The sequence below is a fragment of the Symsagittifera roscoffensis genome, chromosome 6 (assembly GCF_963678635.1).
Source record: "Symsagittifera roscoffensis chromosome 6, txSymRosc1.1, whole genome shotgun sequence".
NCBI lineage: Eukaryota > Metazoa > Xenacoelomorpha > Acoela > Convolutidae > Symsagittifera > Symsagittifera roscoffensis.
Window position 1 is genome coordinate 11856096 of NC_087067.1, and position 21293 is coordinate 11877388.

General features: G+C 36.4%; 3 protein-coding genes across 4 annotated transcripts in view; 1 reads left to right on the forward strand and 2 right to left on the reverse strand.

Annotated features, from left to right (window-relative positions):
• Positions 1-21293, reverse strand: part of LOC134847920 (translin-associated factor X-interacting protein 1-like) — a 117425-nt gene that overhangs the window by 33575 nt on the left and 62557 nt on the right. For both annotated transcript variants that reach the window (XM_063865207.1, XM_063865208.1), the window contains exons 2-5: positions 5771-5840; positions 5439-5535; positions 4479-4715; positions 975-1179 (exon numbers count right to left, since the gene is read on the reverse strand). In XM_063865207.1, the coding sequence (XP_063721277.1) occupies positions 975-1179; positions 4479-4715; positions 5439-5535; positions 5771-5820 (589 nt within the window). In that variant the 5' untranslated portion in view covers positions 5821-5840. The remainder of the gene's footprint in view (positions 1-974; positions 1180-4478; positions 4716-5438; positions 5536-5770; positions 5841-21293) is intronic.
• The window catches only part of LOC134847922 (chromobox protein homolog 3-like), a 359550-nt gene that overhangs the window by 697 nt on the left and 337560 nt on the right, over positions 1-21293 (forward strand). The window lies entirely within an intron of this gene.
• LOC134848591 (eukaryotic translation initiation factor 5A-1-like) lies at positions 11137-11939 on the reverse strand. The gene is made up of 2 exons (XM_063866107.1): positions 11741-11939; positions 11137-11420 (listed from the first exon to the last, which is right to left on the reverse strand). The coding sequence occupies exons 1-2, from the start codon at positions 11937-11939 to the stop codon at positions 11137-11139; spliced, it is 483 nt and encodes a 160-aa protein (XP_063722177.1).

A 21293-nucleotide genomic window follows, 5' to 3' on the forward strand; every position in this document is an offset into this window, starting at 1 on the left:
TCTTCATCATTTTTTTGTCTCAAGTCAATCTAATTTGAGAAAAACGCGTTTCAAATAGTTTTTTGTTTTGTCCGGATAATTCAATCATATACGATCATTGACACCTAAAACTATTCAAACTCGCATATCAATGAAAAAGAATGATTTAACGAAACCTTGACCTGTTGCATTTATTTTTAAGGATTTTTTGAGTTTTTCGGAGTATTTTTTATCATAATTTTCAAATGAGAAAATAGAAACAATGCTACGTTTCAAAAATAGACTTGTCTGCACACATGATGTCTAGCCGTACCACTCTCCGATCAGACGAGAGGTCAATAGGCTAGAGGATTTTTCCTTATTTTGTGTAGTGCAGTGGCACAAGGCCACTTCATAATTGAAGCTTACTTTTTGAAGGCGCAGCAGCTGTTTTAAGACCAAAAAATTTGCATGAACATTTCCCAAAAAATACACAAAGATTACGCAATAGGAACAAAAAAGGACCTTCGTAAAGGAATGACTATAGTAGTAAAAAACTAGGCATTGTAATGCAACCGTAATCTTTTTGAACTGTACCTTAATCGCAACTTGGTCTTTCCAAAACTTCCTTTCGCAAAACATAACTATTTCCGTATTTAGCCAGGTCTTTATTGCTATAACTCCCTTAATGAAGAATTTGAACTTCGCGTAAAAAACGAGCGGATTCACCAGATTGAACAAAACTACTCCAATAGAGAATTACTGCAACGCACAAGTTTACGTTGCAATCAACGGGGCCAAAAGAGTATCTTCGTTAAGAACAGCTCATCGTTATGAACTTCTTCTTGGAGAAAAAAAACAAGCGAAAATTATTATAACTCACGTATCAATTAATAATAATGAATTGACATTATTTTGAAGGCTGTTGTTTATTTTTTTAAATCTACAGTTTTTTATTTAAGCAAGGCGTAAATCTCAGCATTTTTTTCGGAGGCAGCAAAGAAGGCATCTCTAACCTTGTCTCTCCTGCTCTTGTATCTGCATGATTTTATGGTCACACCTCTCTGAAACAGTGACTAGCATCTGCTTCAGAGGTTCCAACTCCCTTATCTTCTGGTGCAGATCACTGATCACTAGCTCATACTCGTTCTTAACCATCGACAGAATCGGTCGGTAAGTCTTGAAGTCAGAGATGAGGTACTCGAACACCTCGCGAAACACCTGAACACAGAATCACCTTTTCTCGATTAATAGCATGGCCGACGATTTATATTTTAAAAAAAACATTCGAATTCCTTCATGATAATTACAAAAAACAACATTATCAACTTTTACTGGTTTCATGGCGAAATATGTTAAATCATAGTATATCATGAAATATCTTAGCTCATGCATCGCATGCTAGTAGATCCCATGTCACGAAAGCCCAACAGTCATAATATAGTTACTGTCAAATTGTTGGCAATTTATTTTCGGTCAACGAGTCTCATCGAAATTAATTAATCTATAACAGCTGATTTTGACGCGGAATTTCATCTTATTAATGATTTCTACGCGTTAAAACGGTTTCAGAAAAACTATTTAACCTATAATAGTAACGTTTTTGACCGATTAAACTGCTCAATGTCACCAACCTCGCCAACAATTTGGCATTAATTATACAATGGAGAAACAACGCAACGAAACAATTTTGTATGAAAACGTTTAAAATTAAAGATGATACTTCGTTCAGAAACTAAATATAAACGTTTTTATACAACGTTTATATTTAGTTTCTGAACGCAATGTCATCTTTGCGAATGGCGCGTCAATTTTTTTTGAGCAGTTGAAAACATGACCTCAAGTTCGAATTAAAATCGCAATTAAGCAATCGGTATGGCTCAATTTGGTCTTACAGTACAAATTGATGACTTATGACAATCTGAAAGACCCAGATCATTGAATGTGCAATCAGTTCTAAGAACTATTCGACGCCAAATTTTTGCACAGCCCCATTTTTTTGCACTGCTACTACAACGGCACGGGAATTGGTAATTACAGCTTCTAACATAAGAGAAACTTTGTGTCGGGAGGATCTTCGATGTAGACGAACGTTTTGAGGCCAAATTCTTACTCTGAGATATCGTGGGAGACGCCTTCCTTGATTTTTGCCCAGCGCAAACTCGAGATTTCGAGAATGTAGATTTGTTTTGGCGATGAGTGGCAGCCTTTCTAATCTCAGACGACTAGCGATGTCTGATTAACAGACCAAAAGATTCACGTATGAAAAAAAAAGTCGTAATTTTGATAGAAAAATTAATTATTATAGCAGAAGTTTCCTAAAATGGTGAGAAATCTCTGCTAAGCAACGAAGCCAACCAGTTCAGTAAAAAAACTTTGAAGAATGGCAACATTTTTTGTGAGTGACGGTAATTTTTTTTGCGTGACACGCTAAGTACTAGGGCATACAAATAGTCCGTGCCAGTTGACCCGATTGACAACGAAAACACTAGCAGCAAATGTATATCCGTTGCAGCCTGGGCCTTCTGTTAGCACTGAAAAAAAAATGAGACCGAAATGCTTGTATGGAAGAAATTATGAACTCATTTTGCTTCTGCATCTGATTCTAGCTACAAGCATTTTACCAGTTGAAATGGTGACAGTGGCTTTCGACCCGGTCAATAAGATCGAAAATCTCTTAACAAGTTAGAGTAAAACGGAAACAAACTAAACAAGACTGCTCGTATCAGGGTGAAGCACTGAATGTTCCGACTGCCTTTTAAGGTTTTATGGACCAGTAATAACATTAAAAAATTAAATGTATTAAAATAAAATGAAAAAAAATTTTTTCTAAAATTTGAAAAAAAAAATTTCTAAAAGCATCCCCCACACGCCATATAAAAAAGAAAAAGATAGATTTCGCTCCTTGTAACAAATCAATTATGGCAAATAAGCTTCTTTCAATCAATTTGGAACAATTTTAAGACGGATTAACTCTCCGCTTACGCGTTAATAGCGCGAAGTATATCGCGCGTTAATTGTCCCAAATTGGCCAAAATGGCAATATTTAAACCCCCATAACTTTACGAAAAATGATCACAGGTGAAATATCTTTTCAAATTTGAGCTCAGGGCAACAATACCTTTCGAATGATAAAAAAATTCCGTCAAAAACGGCTAGTTAAAAAGTCGAAATTTGTTTGAAGAAAAAAAAACCCACCCCGATCACAAATATTCCGTTACTTTCGTATCGAAAGTCGGAACAACAAAGTGGGTGAGATGGACACATAACTCCAACACATTTGCTTCAAGTGAGAAACTTTGGAAGCTGTCGCGATCCTCTTTTTCTACAAACTTTTAAATCATTCAGAAGCAGCTGCTGGGCTGACCAGGACAACAAATGTCATAGAAGGATGGCATATTGGTATTGCTATACTCTTTTAGTGGAAACCAATGTCTAATTACACCACGAGCAATTCTAACGAGCTGCGTCAAGCACAAAAACTTGAAAATCACATACAGAAACAGTAAGCTCAGCTGCCAGAAAAAAAGAAGCATGGAACTAGAAAGTGAAGAAAATTTCTAAGATTTCATTGTAAGCTACTTATTCTCTCGCACAATTATTAAACCCTCTGTGACAGAGCAGAATAAAAAAAAACCTTTTCCCTCAGCCCTGTCCCATTCAATCAACAATTCCGCCATGGCCTTGTAGTTTACACTAGCTATTCATTTATCCAACGGTATACTTCTAAGATTCTCCAAAATAACTCAAATCTTGATTTTTGGTTGATTGATCTTTTGTTATTCCGCTCTAAAAATAGCTTCATACACTGAAGACATCCACTTGAGCGGTATTTTTGGGTGGTATTTTTTACTTGTTCAAACGTTAGCCGAAGCGCGTTGAGGTTTCGTCATTTCGAATTACTGGTCATGCATTGCTAACAATTGATTTGAACTAATTTCGATATTTAAAAAGCAAAATCGTATTTTGATGTTTTTTTATTCACGTTCGACAATTACTCTTCCATCAAAATGAATAGTTTCTTCGAAAAATAGAACAAGAACTAACTTCAAAAGCGTTGAATGGCATACGGTTTATTGCTACATAGGAGAGATCAGTAAAGTGCAGTGACATTGAGTAGATTGGAGTCGGTTAGGTTGTCATGCAACCATTATCACTTTTTGTCCTTTGTGATATTTTTTGAAATGAGCTGTTATGGTATCGGTTTTTTTTTTGCCCTGTGTCGTTAACTGGTGTAGACAAAATTTGGTATGGCATACTTAACCCTGTCAGCCTATTACCTATTTTCTATTACATGTAAAACATGACAGCTTTCTAAAACTATAACCTAACTAGCCATCAAAAAAACTGTTGCATAACATGTTGCATAACATCATATTCCAATGAAAAGCACGAAAAAACAGGCAATTTCTTATGTTCGTCTTCAATCGTCATAAAATAATAAGATGGCATAAAAACTAAAGGCAATCTTTAAATGACGAGAGTCGTCTAGCAACAAATTGCGATTTTGCTGTACTAACTTGTAATCTTAATTCACTTGGACCTTTCTCGGGACAATCCAGTGCTCTCAGTTCATTATGCAGGAAACCCTCGAGTTGTTCGAGGAACTTCGGCTTCGGAATCACTTTTTTCTCCCAAGGGTTGACCAATTCCGAGTGCCCATCACCACAGTGTTTCTTCACCAGTGTCATCTGGCCAAAGGTCGGTCCGGTAGAATAGGCAGGCCAGCTCTCGAAGGATGTGGGCTGGTGGAAGATCTATAGACCATTTGACAAAATGTAAAAAGATTTCTTTCAGGAATTTTTCTCAAAATTTGAAATCACGTTAACATTAACATGATCTATTCAGGTTGGAAATTCCGGCTTGGAAGATCATCCACCCTATCATTTAACTTGGATTCAAATTGCTTAACGCTGCGCGTAAAATATCGGTTCTGATTGGCTGAAGATTCCAATTTAGAACCAATTTAACATCCTTCCCCTAAAAGGCTCTAGGGGTCCAATGTTAACAACGGGTCCGAAATTGGTATTCAACCAAAACCTAAGACGGATTTATGAAGGTTAAAAGTTATCCCCCATACTGCGATATTAAGTTAGACTACTGATAAATAACAGCATACATTATTAGCAGCAAAATGTGAACAAATGAACAACTTCAAAACGCACTTCAGATTTTGACCGCTAATGAACCAATTCGAGGATGCTGCATATTGCACAATTTGCACCAATAAAATCACCTATTTCTTTCATATTTTCCACTTTTCATACAAAAAAAACATTGGCGACCATTCATATTTTAGAATAGAGAAAGATCTTGCTCCTTGGCTACAACAGGAAAAAATTTCCTATGGTTAACTTATCTTCACATCAAGTTGTGAAAAATCAGTTATGCAATTTGCTGCAATAATTATGTAAAAAATACAAGAGACTACCTAATGATAAGAGATCACCTAATCCTTATGCAATCTCAATTCCGCTTACTTTTCTGGCGGAAATGTTGGCATTGTCTTTGGTGGATCTCCTTTGGATATCTGGATTTGTGTCACTAATAAGTATTGCATCTGGATGATTGGCAGGTCTGGAATAAAAAATCATCCGAATTAAGATCACGCAAAAAATATGTCCCATTACATAGCTAACCGGTTATCAAGTTGTTCAATAAATGATTGAGTTTACTTGTCCAAGACTTTTTTGATTCTAATTTCTTTACTAAAAAACTTAGCCCAAATATACAGCCCTTTCGGCGCCTCATTTCAAGTGACATCAAAATAACATTAAAATTGCTCTTGAGGAAATACTAGAGAATGACTAACCCATTTCTTTTTTCCACCGGTAGCGGGGGAAGTCGTGCTGTCTTTTCCATGATTCAGTCTCTCATTTCATAACTGAAAATATTACCTATGATGCCTTGAAAATTTCCAGCTTAAACTTTACCAATTTAAACTAGAAAAGCGGATTGCTGTGCAAGTCGCACAACGTGTTCTGACTACTTCGATTTGAGTAAAGCTATTGAAAAAGGAAAAAAAAGAAGTCTTTTGCTGTTTTTTTAAAATTTAGTGAGGGCGATTAAGTTACGTGAAATAACCCAAGAACGAGAACTAATTATAGCTAAAATAAGGTAAAAATGAAGAATCAAATTTAGTACCGTCAAAATTGTATTTAGTGAAGTGGAATTTTGTGAAAGTTGGTCTGAACTCGAAAAAATCAAACACCCTAAGCTCTACGCCATAGCTCCCTCCTAACAATAGGGGTTTCCGGAGCTCGCAAACGCCATAAATGAAATTTTTTAGTGACGCGTGGCAAGCTGAAACTTTTAAATAACCAATGAGATGCCTAAAATTTTTTTAAAAAACCAAGTAAAAACTTCAAAACGCTGTCAGAACCGAAAACAAAATTATTATTATAAAAACTTGGAACTAAAATTTCTATTTTAAGATTTCTCGCATTTTGTGCGATTCAGAGGGGAGCATAAAAATTATGTTTACCCTGAAACGGCTGAAAACTAGGTCACTAAGCCGATGTCATTTGGGCCAAAAAAAAAGTTTTGAAGCGAAAAGAAAGGAACAGATACTGAGTCAAGGCTGATAAAATTACAAATTGCAGGACTAAAAGTAACTACAAGGAAAAATTCGTATAGCAAAAATAAACAACTATTCCAATTTGTGGCAATTAAGCCAACAAAAGAAGCAGACAAACAATAGCCCGGCAACTTTTTCATACGGAATAGTTCCTGTTTGAAAAAAGGTCCTGGTCAGAGCCGAACCGAGGACCTTTGCCATACCAGGTGTATTCGTAACCTCAAGACTAAATGTGCCGGAGACAACGAAAATTGAATTCATTATGAACCAAGATGCAAAAAGTTTCAGGCGATTATAGACAAGATCTTAGAACCCGAAAAATGTCTTTTTGTGATTTGATAAAGCTTGCTGATCGCATGCGTAATAATGAAGACTATTTTTGTTGTGGGAAGAAACTATGTGGAAGGTAATTTTTCCCTCATTTTGACTGCACCGAAAAAGCTGTTACATGTTTAGTTGTGTTATAACATTAAAGCTATATTGGTCTTGATTCGGATTTCAAGAATTTTTTTTAAATATGTCATCTGTCGATACAAAGTGGATAAAATTTCTCTTTCAGACTAAATTAGACAAGTTTCATTGGAGTCTGACCTCCTAAGACTTAAAGCATTACAATTCTAACTTCGCTACTCAAAGTCGAAGAACGAAGCAGAGCTTCGCACTTCTTGCGATACAAAATGGAATATCTATGATCAAAAACAAATAAATCGAAAAAATTTTAAAAAACTCAACAAAAATTTTTGTCAAAAAATTAAAAAACTTCAATAATTCCGAAACAAACTTGGACTCAATTTCTGCATCATTAGAAATTTAACATAGAATATTCGGAATATTAACTTGAATTTGGATTTATAAATATGTTTTTATACCACATAGGCTAGAAAGCAAGTGCAAGTAAATCAAAACTAGCGTCTAACGCACCTTCGGCGCTTCGAAACTTTTCGAAAACTCATGAAAAACCGCATATATTGGAAAAAACATCTGCAAACCAAACTTTTAGTGTACACTGACTGCACCCAATTACAGAGTTGGTAATTTCGAACTTTTAAATTTTCTTTTAATTCCCATTTTAAAAGCGTCATCTCGAAAACTTAAAGGGCCTCTGGAGAAATTTGGGGGCCAAATTTGCAACCACTGAGAGTCCCTGAGAGCACCCTACTATAGGGCTAGGAATCCAAAATTTTGATTTTTTTTAAACCTAAGTTTCACAAAAAAAAATTGAAAAAAAAAGTCTTATCTCGGAAACTAAAAAGATTTGAGCATTCACATTAAGAGGCAAGATTTGAGACGCCTGGGTGTACGCTGACAATAAGGTTGTATCTTCATCAAGTTAGTAGTATCAAATTTTTTGAATTTCTTTGTAAAGTTCTTTGAGAAATTTTGAAAAAATCAAAAAAAGGTCACATCTCGGAAACTTAAAGCTTCTGAGCAGTCGCGTTTAGCAGTCGCATGTGGCAAGATTTGCTACTCTTTAGAGTACCCTTACAACACCGAACTATAGCGTTGGGAAACTCAAATTTTGAAAACTAATTAATTTAAACTTTCTGAAAATTTTGAAAAAATCACAAAAAACGTCACCTCTCGAAAACTACAAAGAATTGAGCAACCATATTTAGAGGCGAGATTCGCAATCTTTGAGAGTTCTCTGACAGGACCTAACTACAGGGTTGGGAATTTTCAGATTTTTAAAGAATAATAATAATTTAAGTTTTCTGAAAATTTTCGAAAAAATCACAAACGTCATATCTCGAAAACTACAAAGAATTCAGCAGTCATAGTTGGAGGCGAGATTTGCAATCTTTGAGAGTACTCTGACAGGACCTAACTACAGGGTTGAAAATTTCGGATTTTGCGAAAAAAAAAATTAAAATAGGTTGTCTGAAATTTTTTTGAAAAAACCACAAAAAACGTCATATCTCGAAAATTACTAGGATTTGAACAGTCATATTTGGAGGCGAGATTCGCGATCCTTGATAGTACTCTGACAGTAATGGCACATGAAATCAACTTACTCCAAAAAATTTGAAAACAGCTGCAAGAACTGGCAAATAGGTTTTCGACGAATGAGCCTATCGGCAGCAAAAATGATTTAAGTGAGCTTTTTAAACAAGTTGTTAGCCGGCAAGATTTGAGACGCCTGGGTGTACGCTGACAATAAGGTTGTATCTTCATCAAGTTAGTAGTATCAAATTTTTTGAATTTCTTTGTAAAGTTCTTTGAGAAATTTTGACAAAATCAAAAAAAGGTCACATCTGGGAAACTTAAAGCTTTTGAGCAGTCGCGTTTAGCAGTCACATGTGGCAAGATTTGCTACTCTTTAGAGTACCCTTACAACACCGAACTATAGCGTTGGGAAATTCAAATTTTGAAAACTAATTAATTTAAACTTTCTGAAAATTTTGAAAAAATCACAAAAAACGTCACCTCTCGAAAACTACAAAGAATTGAGCAACCATATTTGGAGGCGAGATTCGCAATCTTTGAGAGTTCTCTGACAGGACCTAACTACAGGGTTGAAAATTTCAGATTTTGCGGGAAAAAAAATTAAAATAAGTTGTCTGAAATTTTTTTGAAAAAACCACAAAAAACGTCATATCTCGAAAATTACTAGGATTTGAACAGTCATATTTGGAGGCGAGATTCGCGATCCTTGATAGTACTCTGACAGTAATGGCACATGAAATCAACTTACTCCAAAAAAATTTGAAAACAGCTGCAAGAACTGGCAAATAGGTTTTCGAAGAATGTTACAATTGATGAAAAACTAGAATGACGAACAAAATTGAATAAAATTTTTGTTTTCTTGTTTTAACTTGTTTGGAAGTTTTCAAAAGAGTCCTTGTGGGGTTGATTTTGAGCGTTTGCAAATCCATTGAGTCATCAATCTCAAACATAACACTGGAACTTTCGAGAAAAAAAAATAGTTGAGTGAGCCGACACCCAGTCAGCCGAAAGTCGACCAAAAGTTTTCGGCAAAAAAAACTCATCGGAAAAATTGCATTTTCCTCCAACATCGCATCCTTGATTTCTAAATTGATATTACATTCAAATTGTTATACACAATTGGACATTAAACCGACAAAGCTGAAATCTACAATCATAGAGCCAAAAATCATCAATCAGAAAAAAAAATTTGAAACCAAATTCTATAAATTTACATACAATGGTTGGGTTCTTTATATATACAATTTACCAGTAGTAAGAAACAATATTAATTACACTTGCTTTTCAAGAAATTGAGCCTATTGGCAGCAAAAATGATTTAAGTAAGCGTTTTAAACAAGTTGTTAGCCGGAAATGGGTCTATATGTACACTAAAAATGAGGGGAGTCAAAAAAAATCTATTTTTAGTCATAACATTTTACGCACTTAAAAAATCTCTTTTCTTTTTTATTAGCCCCCGGCTCAGCTCCCACCTTTCAATCTTGGATCTTTTATTACCCATTCGGCCACTATCTTGAAAACTACAGAATTCAGCAGTCATACTTGGAGGCGAGATTCGCAATCTTTGAGAGTACTCTGACAGGACCTAACTACAGGGTTGGGAATTTCAGATTTTGCGAAAAAAAATTTAAATAAGTTGTCTGAAATTTTTTTGAAAAAACCACAAAAAACGTCATATCTCGAAAATTACAAGGATTTGAACAGTCATATTTGGAGGCGAGATTCGCGATCCTTGATAGTACTCTGACAGTAATGGCACATGAAATCAACTTACTCCAAAAAAGTTGAAAACAGCTACAAGAACTGACAAATAGGTTTTCGACGAAAGAGCCTATCGGCAGCAAAAATGATTTAAGTGAGCTTTTTAAACAAGTTGTTAGCCGGATGGGGCTAACATTTTACGTCATAATTGGTCATTACATTTTACGCACTTAAAAAAATCTTTTTTCTTTTTTATAAGCCCCCGGCTCAGCTCCCACCTTTCAATCTTGGATCTTTTATTACACATTCGGCCACGGCTGCTCTTTAGAAAAAAATTGGCGTCTGTTGCGCAGAACGCTTTTTCGAAGTCAAGTCTTCTTTCGATTTGGTCGACGTGAAAAAAAAAAACTTTTTTTTTTCAAAATCCGCGCTCCTACTCTCCTGCTACTTTGACAATTTTTTTAGCCGAATGCAAAAAAAAAACAAAGCCAATAATAACTTTATATCCCAGTAGGGCGTGTCTTTGTAGTACCTGATTTTGAAGGGAAAAAACACACAAAACTCTACTAACCACTGTGACAAAAGTAAGGACATAAAATTATGCTTTCATTACAACCAGTAACACCTGAATATACTTTTCGAATTCAAATACTTTCAAGTCCAAATGACCTCTCAAGGGCAAAAAATTCTTAGCAGATATAAGTTTCAATTTGCTTCTGAATTTTTGAAAATATATCGGTCAGCTTTCACCGTCTGGTTACCTTCTAGTTACTCTCGCCTATCAAATAAAAAATGAATCTTCTAACAATAAGATTACTTTTCACTTCAACTTTCGACAAAAAAATCCCAGACCAAAGATGAATGCAACTTGAGATAGCAAATATTCTTCCATAAATTAAATGAAGTATTCAATTTTATGGTCTCGTCTCCAATATCTCCAAGGCAACTGGGTTCGTCTACTTGGTCATTTCTTTAGTCGCAATGACCTGTTCTTCGCCGCACGCCTTCAACACTGTCACTATGAAATTACCATCCGATGCCGCGTTCTTATCCTTCACTTCTTTCAGGATTTCAGCCGACTTGTCAATCTTGAAGTTCTCCATCGAACCATCATCAGTCATCACCGAAACGAAGGCAGCGTCATCTTCCTCTTCCAGGTCGCAAAATTGGTAATCCTTTCGGAGTACATGGGGAACATTCATGTTGTGAGTGGAAGGGCAGATATCCTCTAACTTCTTCCCTAGAACGAATTCTTCATTCAGACATCAAATCATTTATAAGTGCTGGCTTGTTAATAACCCAGCTCAAAAAACGTTGACGATCTTTTTAACGTCTATCAAATCGTATACAAAAAAAAACAAGTCAAATTTACATTTTTTCGAGCTGCCGCTTGATTATCTGCTAAATAGCGGGCTTGCAAAAAATCAAAATCAATTTAATTTTATCCATATTTTTTACGTTCAACTTAAATTTTGCGGAAGGGTTAAAACAATCCTGATGCTTCCTGCACATTTGACATTTTTGTTTTTTTTACTTTAAAAATAAAAAAAAATCACTGACCGGTGAAAATATCAATCGCAACCATGTGCACCTTGGCATGGCCATGCTTTCCAGTTTTGGAAGTACTCATTTCCACAATTTTACATGGACGATCTTTGATCATGACAAATCCGTTCTTTCGCAGAGCACTGCATTGCATGGGATAGGTTTCCGATGCTCCTGCGCTGCCTCCCTCAAAATCATGATCAATATCGGCCATTTCGGTAACTGAAATAAAACTTATTCTTTTCCCCCAACTCATCCAAGTTAAAATGAATTGACAAAACATAGCCAACAGATAGTTCGAGTGTTAATGAATTCTTTAGTTTTGTCTCCAGTTCAAGCAAGTTGAGATGAATTGACAAAACCTAACACACAGATACTTCGAAGAAATTTAATACGCTCAAGAACAAAAAATGTCGGGCGGAAATTGTTCCAAAAAAAGAACGAAAAAACGGATCCTTAAAATTTGACATTTCATTAATCGAAAAACCTTTATTCAAAACGTAATACTAGCCATGCAGCCATATCAACTTTATAAAAAAAGTCTTACTCGCAAATGCTCGACAGCAAATGTTTTGGAAATATGTTTTACTCGACCACAGATGAGGCTTAATTGGTGTACCTTGCATCAGTATCCATAACCAGTACAATCACTAGACACATTTATATTCGACTTTTACGAATAAATTAGACGAGAGGCACGATCGAAGAAGAAGCGCCTATGGAACTACGAAAACAAAAAAAAGATCGAACACTTGAACTTAAAACGACTAGCGAACACCACCAACAACTTATTTTGCTACCTCTGCACAAAATCAAACACTACCAAAATCAAGTGCTTATGAGCATATAACTATCTCCAGACAAACGAAAGATCTGGAAAGAGGTCCTGATACAAAAAAAAATCAAAAACGGATGCGACAAAAAACATCTAATCATACGAAACCCGAAACTTCAGCAGTTAACTCTAAATAAAGCGACAACAAAAAACAAGACAAATGGGATGGAAAAACGTCCCGGGATAACCAAAACAAGGTCTCGAAAGAAAATCTCCCTACAAATTTCATAAGTTTCAATGCTAGCAGCCTACTTGACATAGGCAGACAGATGTCATTTGCAAACGCAGTCCTAATGCACGACTACCAAGTGATCTACTTAATTGAAACTTAGCTAACACCTGCCGTACCCGACAACGCCCCTAAACCGATCCCACCTCAAGTAGAAGATTTTCTCGCATGCAAATTATAAAACTTAATTGAACGAATACATTTGTTGTTGTCCCAGTTATCTCATATGCGTCTCAGGTCTGGTATGCATTAAAATTTGAAATCAAAAAAAGACAACGAAAACTAACATTGTTGATAATAGAGCAGTGTATTGGCTACAGGTTACATGCTCTGAGACTACGCGCTCTGAAAATCTTACCTCTATCACTGAAATTAGAATCTCGTGTTGTGCTTTCCTTTAGGATCAGTTTAAAAATCAGAGCAGTGTATTCGAGCTCACTAAATACTCGACTTCAAACAGCACACACAAACTTTTGGACGAGAGCAAGACTATTAAATCTAAGTTACAAACATTTTCGCGACAACCCGTCAAAGAAACAATTGTCAGAACGTTTCTTCTACTTCCTCTCGACATGTACACCTGGCATGTACTGTGCTCCTGCAGATTAACAAGTCCACCAAAAACTAAAGCCAGTTGGCAAATGAATTATTCACACGATCCAGGTACCCCTACTCATAGAGACCGACTACTCTTTTTTCAATGTTTTACCCGCTATATAAATTACAAATCCAAAAAACTGAAAAAAAAACACTATTTGGATACAGTATTTTTGACATTACCTTGGTCTTTTAATGATGCACGTTATTTTTTGATGTAGAACGCTGGCCCATTAAAATTCAGCCGACAGCTACCGTTGTAGAAAGTTTGACATATAAGACAAGTTATTCGACCTTTTGATTCATTCCTTTAATCAAATCAATTATGTAATCTCGATTTTTTTTATATTGGTAGCAAATTAAATCTAGCAGACCATATTCAGTATTTATTTCATGTCTTAGGCTTCAAGGGCGATAAGATATGATATTTTCAGTTGATTTGTAGTCGAAGGTAATTGATATCACCAATTTTGTTTATTATGAGCTTTCGAGTCAACTCTAATCATATAAGAAACCTACTCATCAAAAGAAAATGTCAATCTGATCATTCAGCTTGCAAAACCACTCCTCTGGAATAAATTGTTTTCGGCTATCAGGAAGCACCGCTCCGTGGCACGCCAAAATCCAGTCATTGAAACAAGATAAAGTATACTTATATCAAGAGAATGAACCTCTCGCAATGGACTACGTCGAGCACGTCTCATCTAATTCAGTAAATACGAAAATTCACAAAGATAGCCAGTTACTGTGCAAGTAGCACAGAATGTTCCGACCGTATTCTTAAAAAATACCACAAAAGTTTTTTTTCAATTTAGTGTCGTTTTTTTGCGTGGCGTGATTTAAGGATCTAAACGAAAAACTAGAGCTTAGGCATATTTGACATTTATAGTAACAAATTCAATTTGGTCAATAATTTTTGTGGAAAAATGACTAAAAAAAACTTCAAAAAATCAAAAAAAATCAACTTTTGCAACTTTTTGAATTTCAAAAAGGCGTTGAAAAACTCAAAAAAAACCAACTTTTTAATAGGAATCAGGGGCGGATCTAGGATTTTCTCGAGGGGGGGGGGGGCGGATTTTCAAAAGAATTTCGAAAATTTTGTCGACCTTTTTTTCTTTAGGTCGACCAAATTGATTTTTCGAGCTCTACTATTTTGGCTAAATTTTCTGCGCCGCAGGCAAATTTTTGAAAAAACAGTCAAAAAAGCCGTTTTTGGGCACTTTTTGAAAAATTTTGACAAAAAAATTGCGTTTTTTTGGCGCGCGGTCCCCCTCAAAGTTAGTATATATTGGCGCCGAAGGCGCCTTTAGAAAAATTTAAGGGTCGGTCGGCCAAAAATGGATTTCTGAAAAAGTATCAAAGGGGGACCCTTTGGGTCGGCAGGGGGTTGAATCCCTGAGGGGGGCGTCCGCCCCCCCCCCCTAAATCCGCCCCTGATAGGAATAACTAAGTCTTCACGGCTTAAATAAGGCTATTGTAAGCTACTAAATGAACTAATGTAAGCCTGCTCGCTCGCTTTATTCGCTCGAATTTACATTAAAAACCAAAAAATTTTAAACCTAACTGACTCTCTAAAAAGTCAAAAAATTTACACCTAAAACAAATAAGTTTTTCTCGATACTGAGACAAGTTTTTGAAAAATTTTCAAATTTCGTTCAAATCACGACTGAAAGGGCTTTAATATTGTATATCATTCGACCCATTTCGATGATTATTTGTGGTACCTGATTTTGCGTTGAAATAAAGCACACCCGAATAAAAATTCCTCCCCATTTTTCGAATGGACGGAACAACCAATTCAACTTGATGCCGTTTGAGCAAGCAAACAAATATTCAAAAGGTAAACACTCAATCAAAGCAGCCACAGAAAATTAGACCGTTCGATTAAAAAATTAGCAGTGCCACAGAAAGATATTTGCAGCAGCGTCAAATGTACCAATAACGACAAAAGAAAAAAAAAAACAAACAACTGAAGCTTTTAATCAATTTAGACGCTAGGTATCGATCGATCGCTTGCAAGACTTGAGTTATATACAATAAAGTGCACTGATGTAGGAACTGAAATGTTCACTGATCAGGTAAAGTTGGCGCGTAATTAGGACGACAGCCGTTTAGACCACACTGAGGGGACCAGTTTAGACTACCTTGATAACAAAATTCATTTAAATTATTCGAGAAACACGGCAGGTACTTCGTCGTTTGATTTTCAGAACAAACATAAGCATGGCTGAGACTGCCACTGCTTGTCCTGAAAATTTTTAGTCTTTGAAAATCAGGTAATAAATTTAAAAAATCCATTTGGATCGAAAATAGTTATTTCCTGAAAATAGAATTTCGCGCGCCGGATAACGGTGTTTTTTATGGATCAAGCGGTGCACGCTCTTGAGATCTGAGCTGAGCCGGGCAAAAGCCGATTAAAGGACGGCACAAGGGATAGACCATTGATAAATTTGGGCGACGAGTCAGTCAGAACTTTATTGTGGGTAATCGGGTGAAGGAAGAGCTAAACTTCGTACCGAAACATACGGTACAAGATATTTCAATTAATTTAATTTCCTTGCTAATATTGATAGGACAGATAAAACAAAACACATATAGTTTTAATAGTTTTAACTGATGAAAATATTCAAAACTAATGAAACTCTTCTATATTTAAACGTGATGAAACCATTCTAAATTCAAAACTGATGAAACTAATCTAAATTTAAAACTGATGAAACTATTCTAAATTTAAAACTGATGAAACTAATCTAATTTCAAACTGATGAATCTACTCTAAGTTTTAACAAGGATAGCCTGTTGCTGTGCAAGTATCGCAGAATGTTCCGAACTACCAACATTTCATAAAAAAACTTTAGGTAACATTTCATAAAAAAACTACCAACATTTCTTCAAATAAAAACTACAAAACAAAGAGTGACTAGAGAAATAGGAAAACGAGTAAAAGAATAGTAAAGTAGGATTAATCGACGTCATTTGTTTCTAAAAAAAAGGAACGACACAAAACTTGTGTTCTTGCACAATAAATATTTTGTAGAAAGCCTTTACTGTCAAGGAATAACTACATAAAACATCCAAAACTAGTTATCGCTAAGTAAAATGAAGTTTTCTTAGCCTGAAACAAAGTTGAATTATCATATAACAAACATCAGTACTCAATCGCCTTATTACTCACGTTAAAAAAATCAAAATGGACCCGAATACAAAATTCCTCACCATTTTAATGGCCGAAAGAAAAACTTCCTTTGAAGTTTTCCTAAGCATAATTAGATTTTAAATAACTAAGTTTTATACTAGGTTGTTTTATTCTCCAATGCTCCAAATGGAATAAAAAATCATTAGAAACAAAAGAAAATTTCCATTCAGGTATTCCGTCGTTAAGTGCACGAAAAAACTGCCAGATCTTAATGCAAAATAACCTTATGGTCCATCTGAAATTCTGGCATGAGCTCTGAAATAATGATGGGAAGAAATCTATACAAATCCAACTTTACTAATTGGGAAAGCGTTCTTGCACAAACTCATAGAGATAATAATCATGAGGATCCATAAACATAAAAAATGAAAGACCGCCTTTTATCTAACAACCTGCTAAGCAACAATTAGTTCGGATTCCAATTTCTAATGCATCAAATGAAGCTACCTAAAGCTGCAGAGAATCGTTTAGAATAGTTTAATTGATATGTTTTGATCGTTACTAGATCTCGCAAAGCAATCGATTCCATTGATAATAGCTTAATTTAACAGATAAAGTTCTTCCACCTTTTCTTCAAGACTAGTTTAAGAACAAAGAAAGATTGCTTTTATTCCTCAGTGATCCTCGTACAAGCAGCTCTTGCATAATCTTCAGGGGTTTATGAACAAAGAAAGAGGAAAACAAAGAACAAGAAGCTGTAAAAGACCCAGGTAAAATCTATCGCTTTTCTTTAAACTTGCTCTGTAGCTTTTGAGGTTTAATTATCATGGAGCAGCGGAGTAAATTGATAGAATTGTACGGATTAACTTGGTTAAGAGAACTCATTTCTTTCTTGCTTTTGTAGCTTCTGAGGTTTAATTATCTTGGAGCGGCAAAGCCAGTAGAAGAAGATTTCCTCAAAAATGCCCCCCACAACCCGCCGTAAAGGCACAACATCAATGTGATCCCGTTTTTGTTGCCTTAGCAACTATCTGTTCAAGACTAGTTCAAGAACGAAGAAAGAGGAAAACTAAGAACAAGAAGCAGTAAATACCCAGTTAAAATCTGTCGCTTTTCTTTAAACTTGCTGTGTAGCTTTTGAGGTTTAATTATCTTTGAGCGGCGGAGTGAGTTGATAGAATTGTATTGATTAACTTGATAAAGAGAACTCATTTCTTTCTTGCTTTTGTAGCTTCTGAGGTGCAATTATTGTGGAGCAGCGAATTAGGATTGAAGTGATTCTAAATTTCATTTTTTCTTGCTTTGTAGCTTCTGAGGTTTCATTATCCCGAAGGGTTTCTTCAGGATGTTTCTGGTATTCGGGTAGGATCCTAGACCACTGTCAGTAACGTTTTTTCAGAGGCCGTCAAAAGTGTAACAGTCGCCTACTTAAGTCACATATAAGGTTAAAGAAAAATAGGCCCTATTACCATTGGCTCAAGAGTCACGGACACTATTTCTTGTGTTTTTCTACCTCGAACGGTCGGAGCCAATTCGGTTCACTTGCGACATGAGACTACAACCCTCGTTAAAGCTTAAAGGCCACTACCAAAATACCCCGCCACTCTAGAAATTAAGAACGTCCCCATACTTAGGTCTCATAATACCCAAAATACGCGAAAGCCGTTAAAAACAGGGTCGGAACGGAACAGTCTATACAGTTACTTTTTAATAGACAGTGGAACTTTGATCCATTTCAGATGGATCAACCTAAAACTCTCCTTACCTCAATGTGCCATTCTGCCAGATGACACAGCATAACCTTCCCGCGACAGAAAAAAAAGTGACTAAAGGCCTTATGAACAGAAAAGTGTTGCGACGGAGGGTCAGAATGTTCTAGAATTTTTATTTTTAAAATTTCGATCGGAAGAAGAACATTTCTGAGAAATAGAAAAAAGACGGCCATTTTGAATAAAAAAGACGAAAATCAGAACAACGATAGAAATTGTGAAGAACGGCTGTATCAGAGACAGAAAAACACGGAGCCTCTTATCGTGGCAATAACACACGATAAGGACCTTAGTGACAGATATTTGTGGAGACGGAGGCTTCAGTGGGGGGAAGAGAAATACCACGGAACCCTCCCGGGACACGAAATATAGGAGATAAGAGTGTTATCTCAAGAAAATCACGGGAGCGGAGGCTTGGTCCCCCAGAGACTGTTATATGTGAAGGGACTGGGTAAACTAACTATAACAGCTGCTGTAATGTCCTAGATCTTAATTAAACACCGATATTATTTGATATTTCAGGACATGAGTAGATAGAAAAAGGAAAGGGTCAATCCATCTCCAATGGATTTAATATAAAACTGTCACACAAAAACATATAAAAATAGGTTGTTCGAGCCGTGTTTTTAATGACAATCACGTAGTCTGAGGATCCGAGACTCAGCTATGTGGTTGTGTTCGCATGCAAACGAAAGCTGATCAAAAGTCGTTTGACTGATGGCCTAAAAATGGTAACTTTTTACTTTGCCCTAAACAGACCAGAAAATCAACTGGCAAGGTCGAGACGGTGAAAAACGAGTAGAATTAAGGTAACTGACGCCTGCCAGTCGTTGATAGGTACTTTTTCTACGCTCCGTCGCTGTGTGATATTTGGGCGAATGTTACATAGACGTTTTTATGGCGCTCCTGGGTGGGCCTGTTAAAGGCATGAAACCATCATGATCAGCAAGCGTTTCAGCGACGTACCCTCCGCTCCGGGCGTATGCCCGAGTTAGAGGCCTTAATGACCGTTTTCGTACTAGGGGGAAGGTGCGTACCCCTCCGTCTAGTACGATTTAGCTTTTTAACTTAGTTAACACCGAAAATTCCGGGGGTCGGAGGGTTAGGTGGGAAATCTAGAGCCCGCTTGTCCTGAGGTCCCAGGACCAAAAACAATTAAAGAGAAAGCGTAAAACCAAACAAAAAATAGTGTATAACCAAGAAAAAGCCAAAAATAATTATTTAAAAACAAAAAAAAGTACAAAAAACAGTAAAAAATCCAAAAAAGACCAAAAACAGTAAAAAAACATAAAGTGACAGTTTATATGTTATTTCCGGACGAGATGTGATCTGACCTTCCTATTTGTTGTTGTTTCAGATTGATTTATATCGTTTCTGATAGAGAGATTGTGTGTTTTGGTGAAGGGTTGGGTACCCTCCCTCGAGTGTAATTTGAGTGTTTAAGCACGTTAATGGTGATTTTGCCGGTGACCGGAGGGTAGAGTGGCAGGCTGATCAACGTGTTCCACACTCAACAGGGACATCAAGGACAACATCCGCAACGACTGTTGGGTATCGTTGAAGCAATTTTAGTATCGTTCGGGTACTATTTCCTTAAAACTTAAGTGGTGGGGGGCACGATTGGCGCGGTCCGATTGTACCCTCCATCGATTACAAATTTCCGAGTTAAGGGTCTTAATTCGAATATTTTGGTGCAAAGGAGGGTATAGTACTATTTATTAACGACTATTTATAGATTATTGTCCTTACTATATATTACTTATCTCCTATTTAGACCCAAGAAACACCCATTTTTTGTCGAAAATTACCAATTTTCGACCAAACTGTAGACCCCCAAATTTTCGGATATCCGAGCTTTTCCGATAGGCAAAAAGCTTTTATATAGAGAGTAGCCACGTAGTTCGATCCCCTTTATTAAAGAAACCGCGTGAGCAAAGATTCAGTAGAAGTTAGGAAAACGAGAATTTTTCGACCAAAATTTTGATAATTTTCTGTATTTTGTCAATCTGTTTTGGGGATCGATTTTTTGAGTTTTTAGAGTTAGAGCAATAAAATTTTTTGCGTTAGGAGCGTGCTAGCATAACGTGCTCGGTTACTAGAGAAATTTTTGGGTAACCCTCCGAGTAGCTCCGTGGATAGAGCTAACGACTTAAGGTTTGGAAAAGGAAGGAATCGGAGGGTCCAAATTTGATAGTTTTTGGCCAAATTTTTGTTTCTAAACCAATTTTGGTCCGGTTTTTTGCATTATTCCAGTGCCGTACAGGGCTACTACGCTCATTTCAAGTATTTTTAGGCACTTTCGACCGGAATTGCGAAAAAAGTCTTTCAGATCCTACACAGGTGGTGAAAAAGGCCATTTTGACGAACGCGTTTTTGGCGATTTCTCAAAGACTAGTTATCCGATCGGGATAATTTTGGTACCATAAGTCGACGTTTTTGACCACTTTTCCGAATCGCAACCGTTTTTGGGTTGATTATTTCGGAAAAGAAAAATTTTTTAGAATTTGTTGGTTCGGAGGGTCCAAGTAACGGGCAACCCTCCGAGCGGCAGAAAATTTTATCAAAACATCTTTTTATTCAACTGGGAAGGTTGACCGTGTCAGCCAACCTAGTCTTAAGTCAGGTAGACCGCTTTCAGAGGCTTTACTGCGGTGATTTAACCCTTTTTCTTGATTTTAGGGGGAACCCTCCGAAGTGACCCTCCGGAGTCAGCTAAACCCTTTAGCAACCCTCCTTAGTGGAAAATTTCCACGAGATCACCCTAAGAAGTTGAAACAGCTCCCCCACTCCCCGGACATCACAGATACTAGCTCCCCCTAGAACCCTTAGCTTATTTTGACGCTTTTTGAAGCTAGTAGGAGAACCTTCCAAGTGAGATCAGAAAATTTGAAAATTTTGGAGGTACCCTCCGAAGTGACCCTCCGGAGCGTATTAAGCATCTTATTGACCCTCCTTAGTAAATTTAAGGGGACCCTCCGAAGTAACTTGGGTGATTAAGATAC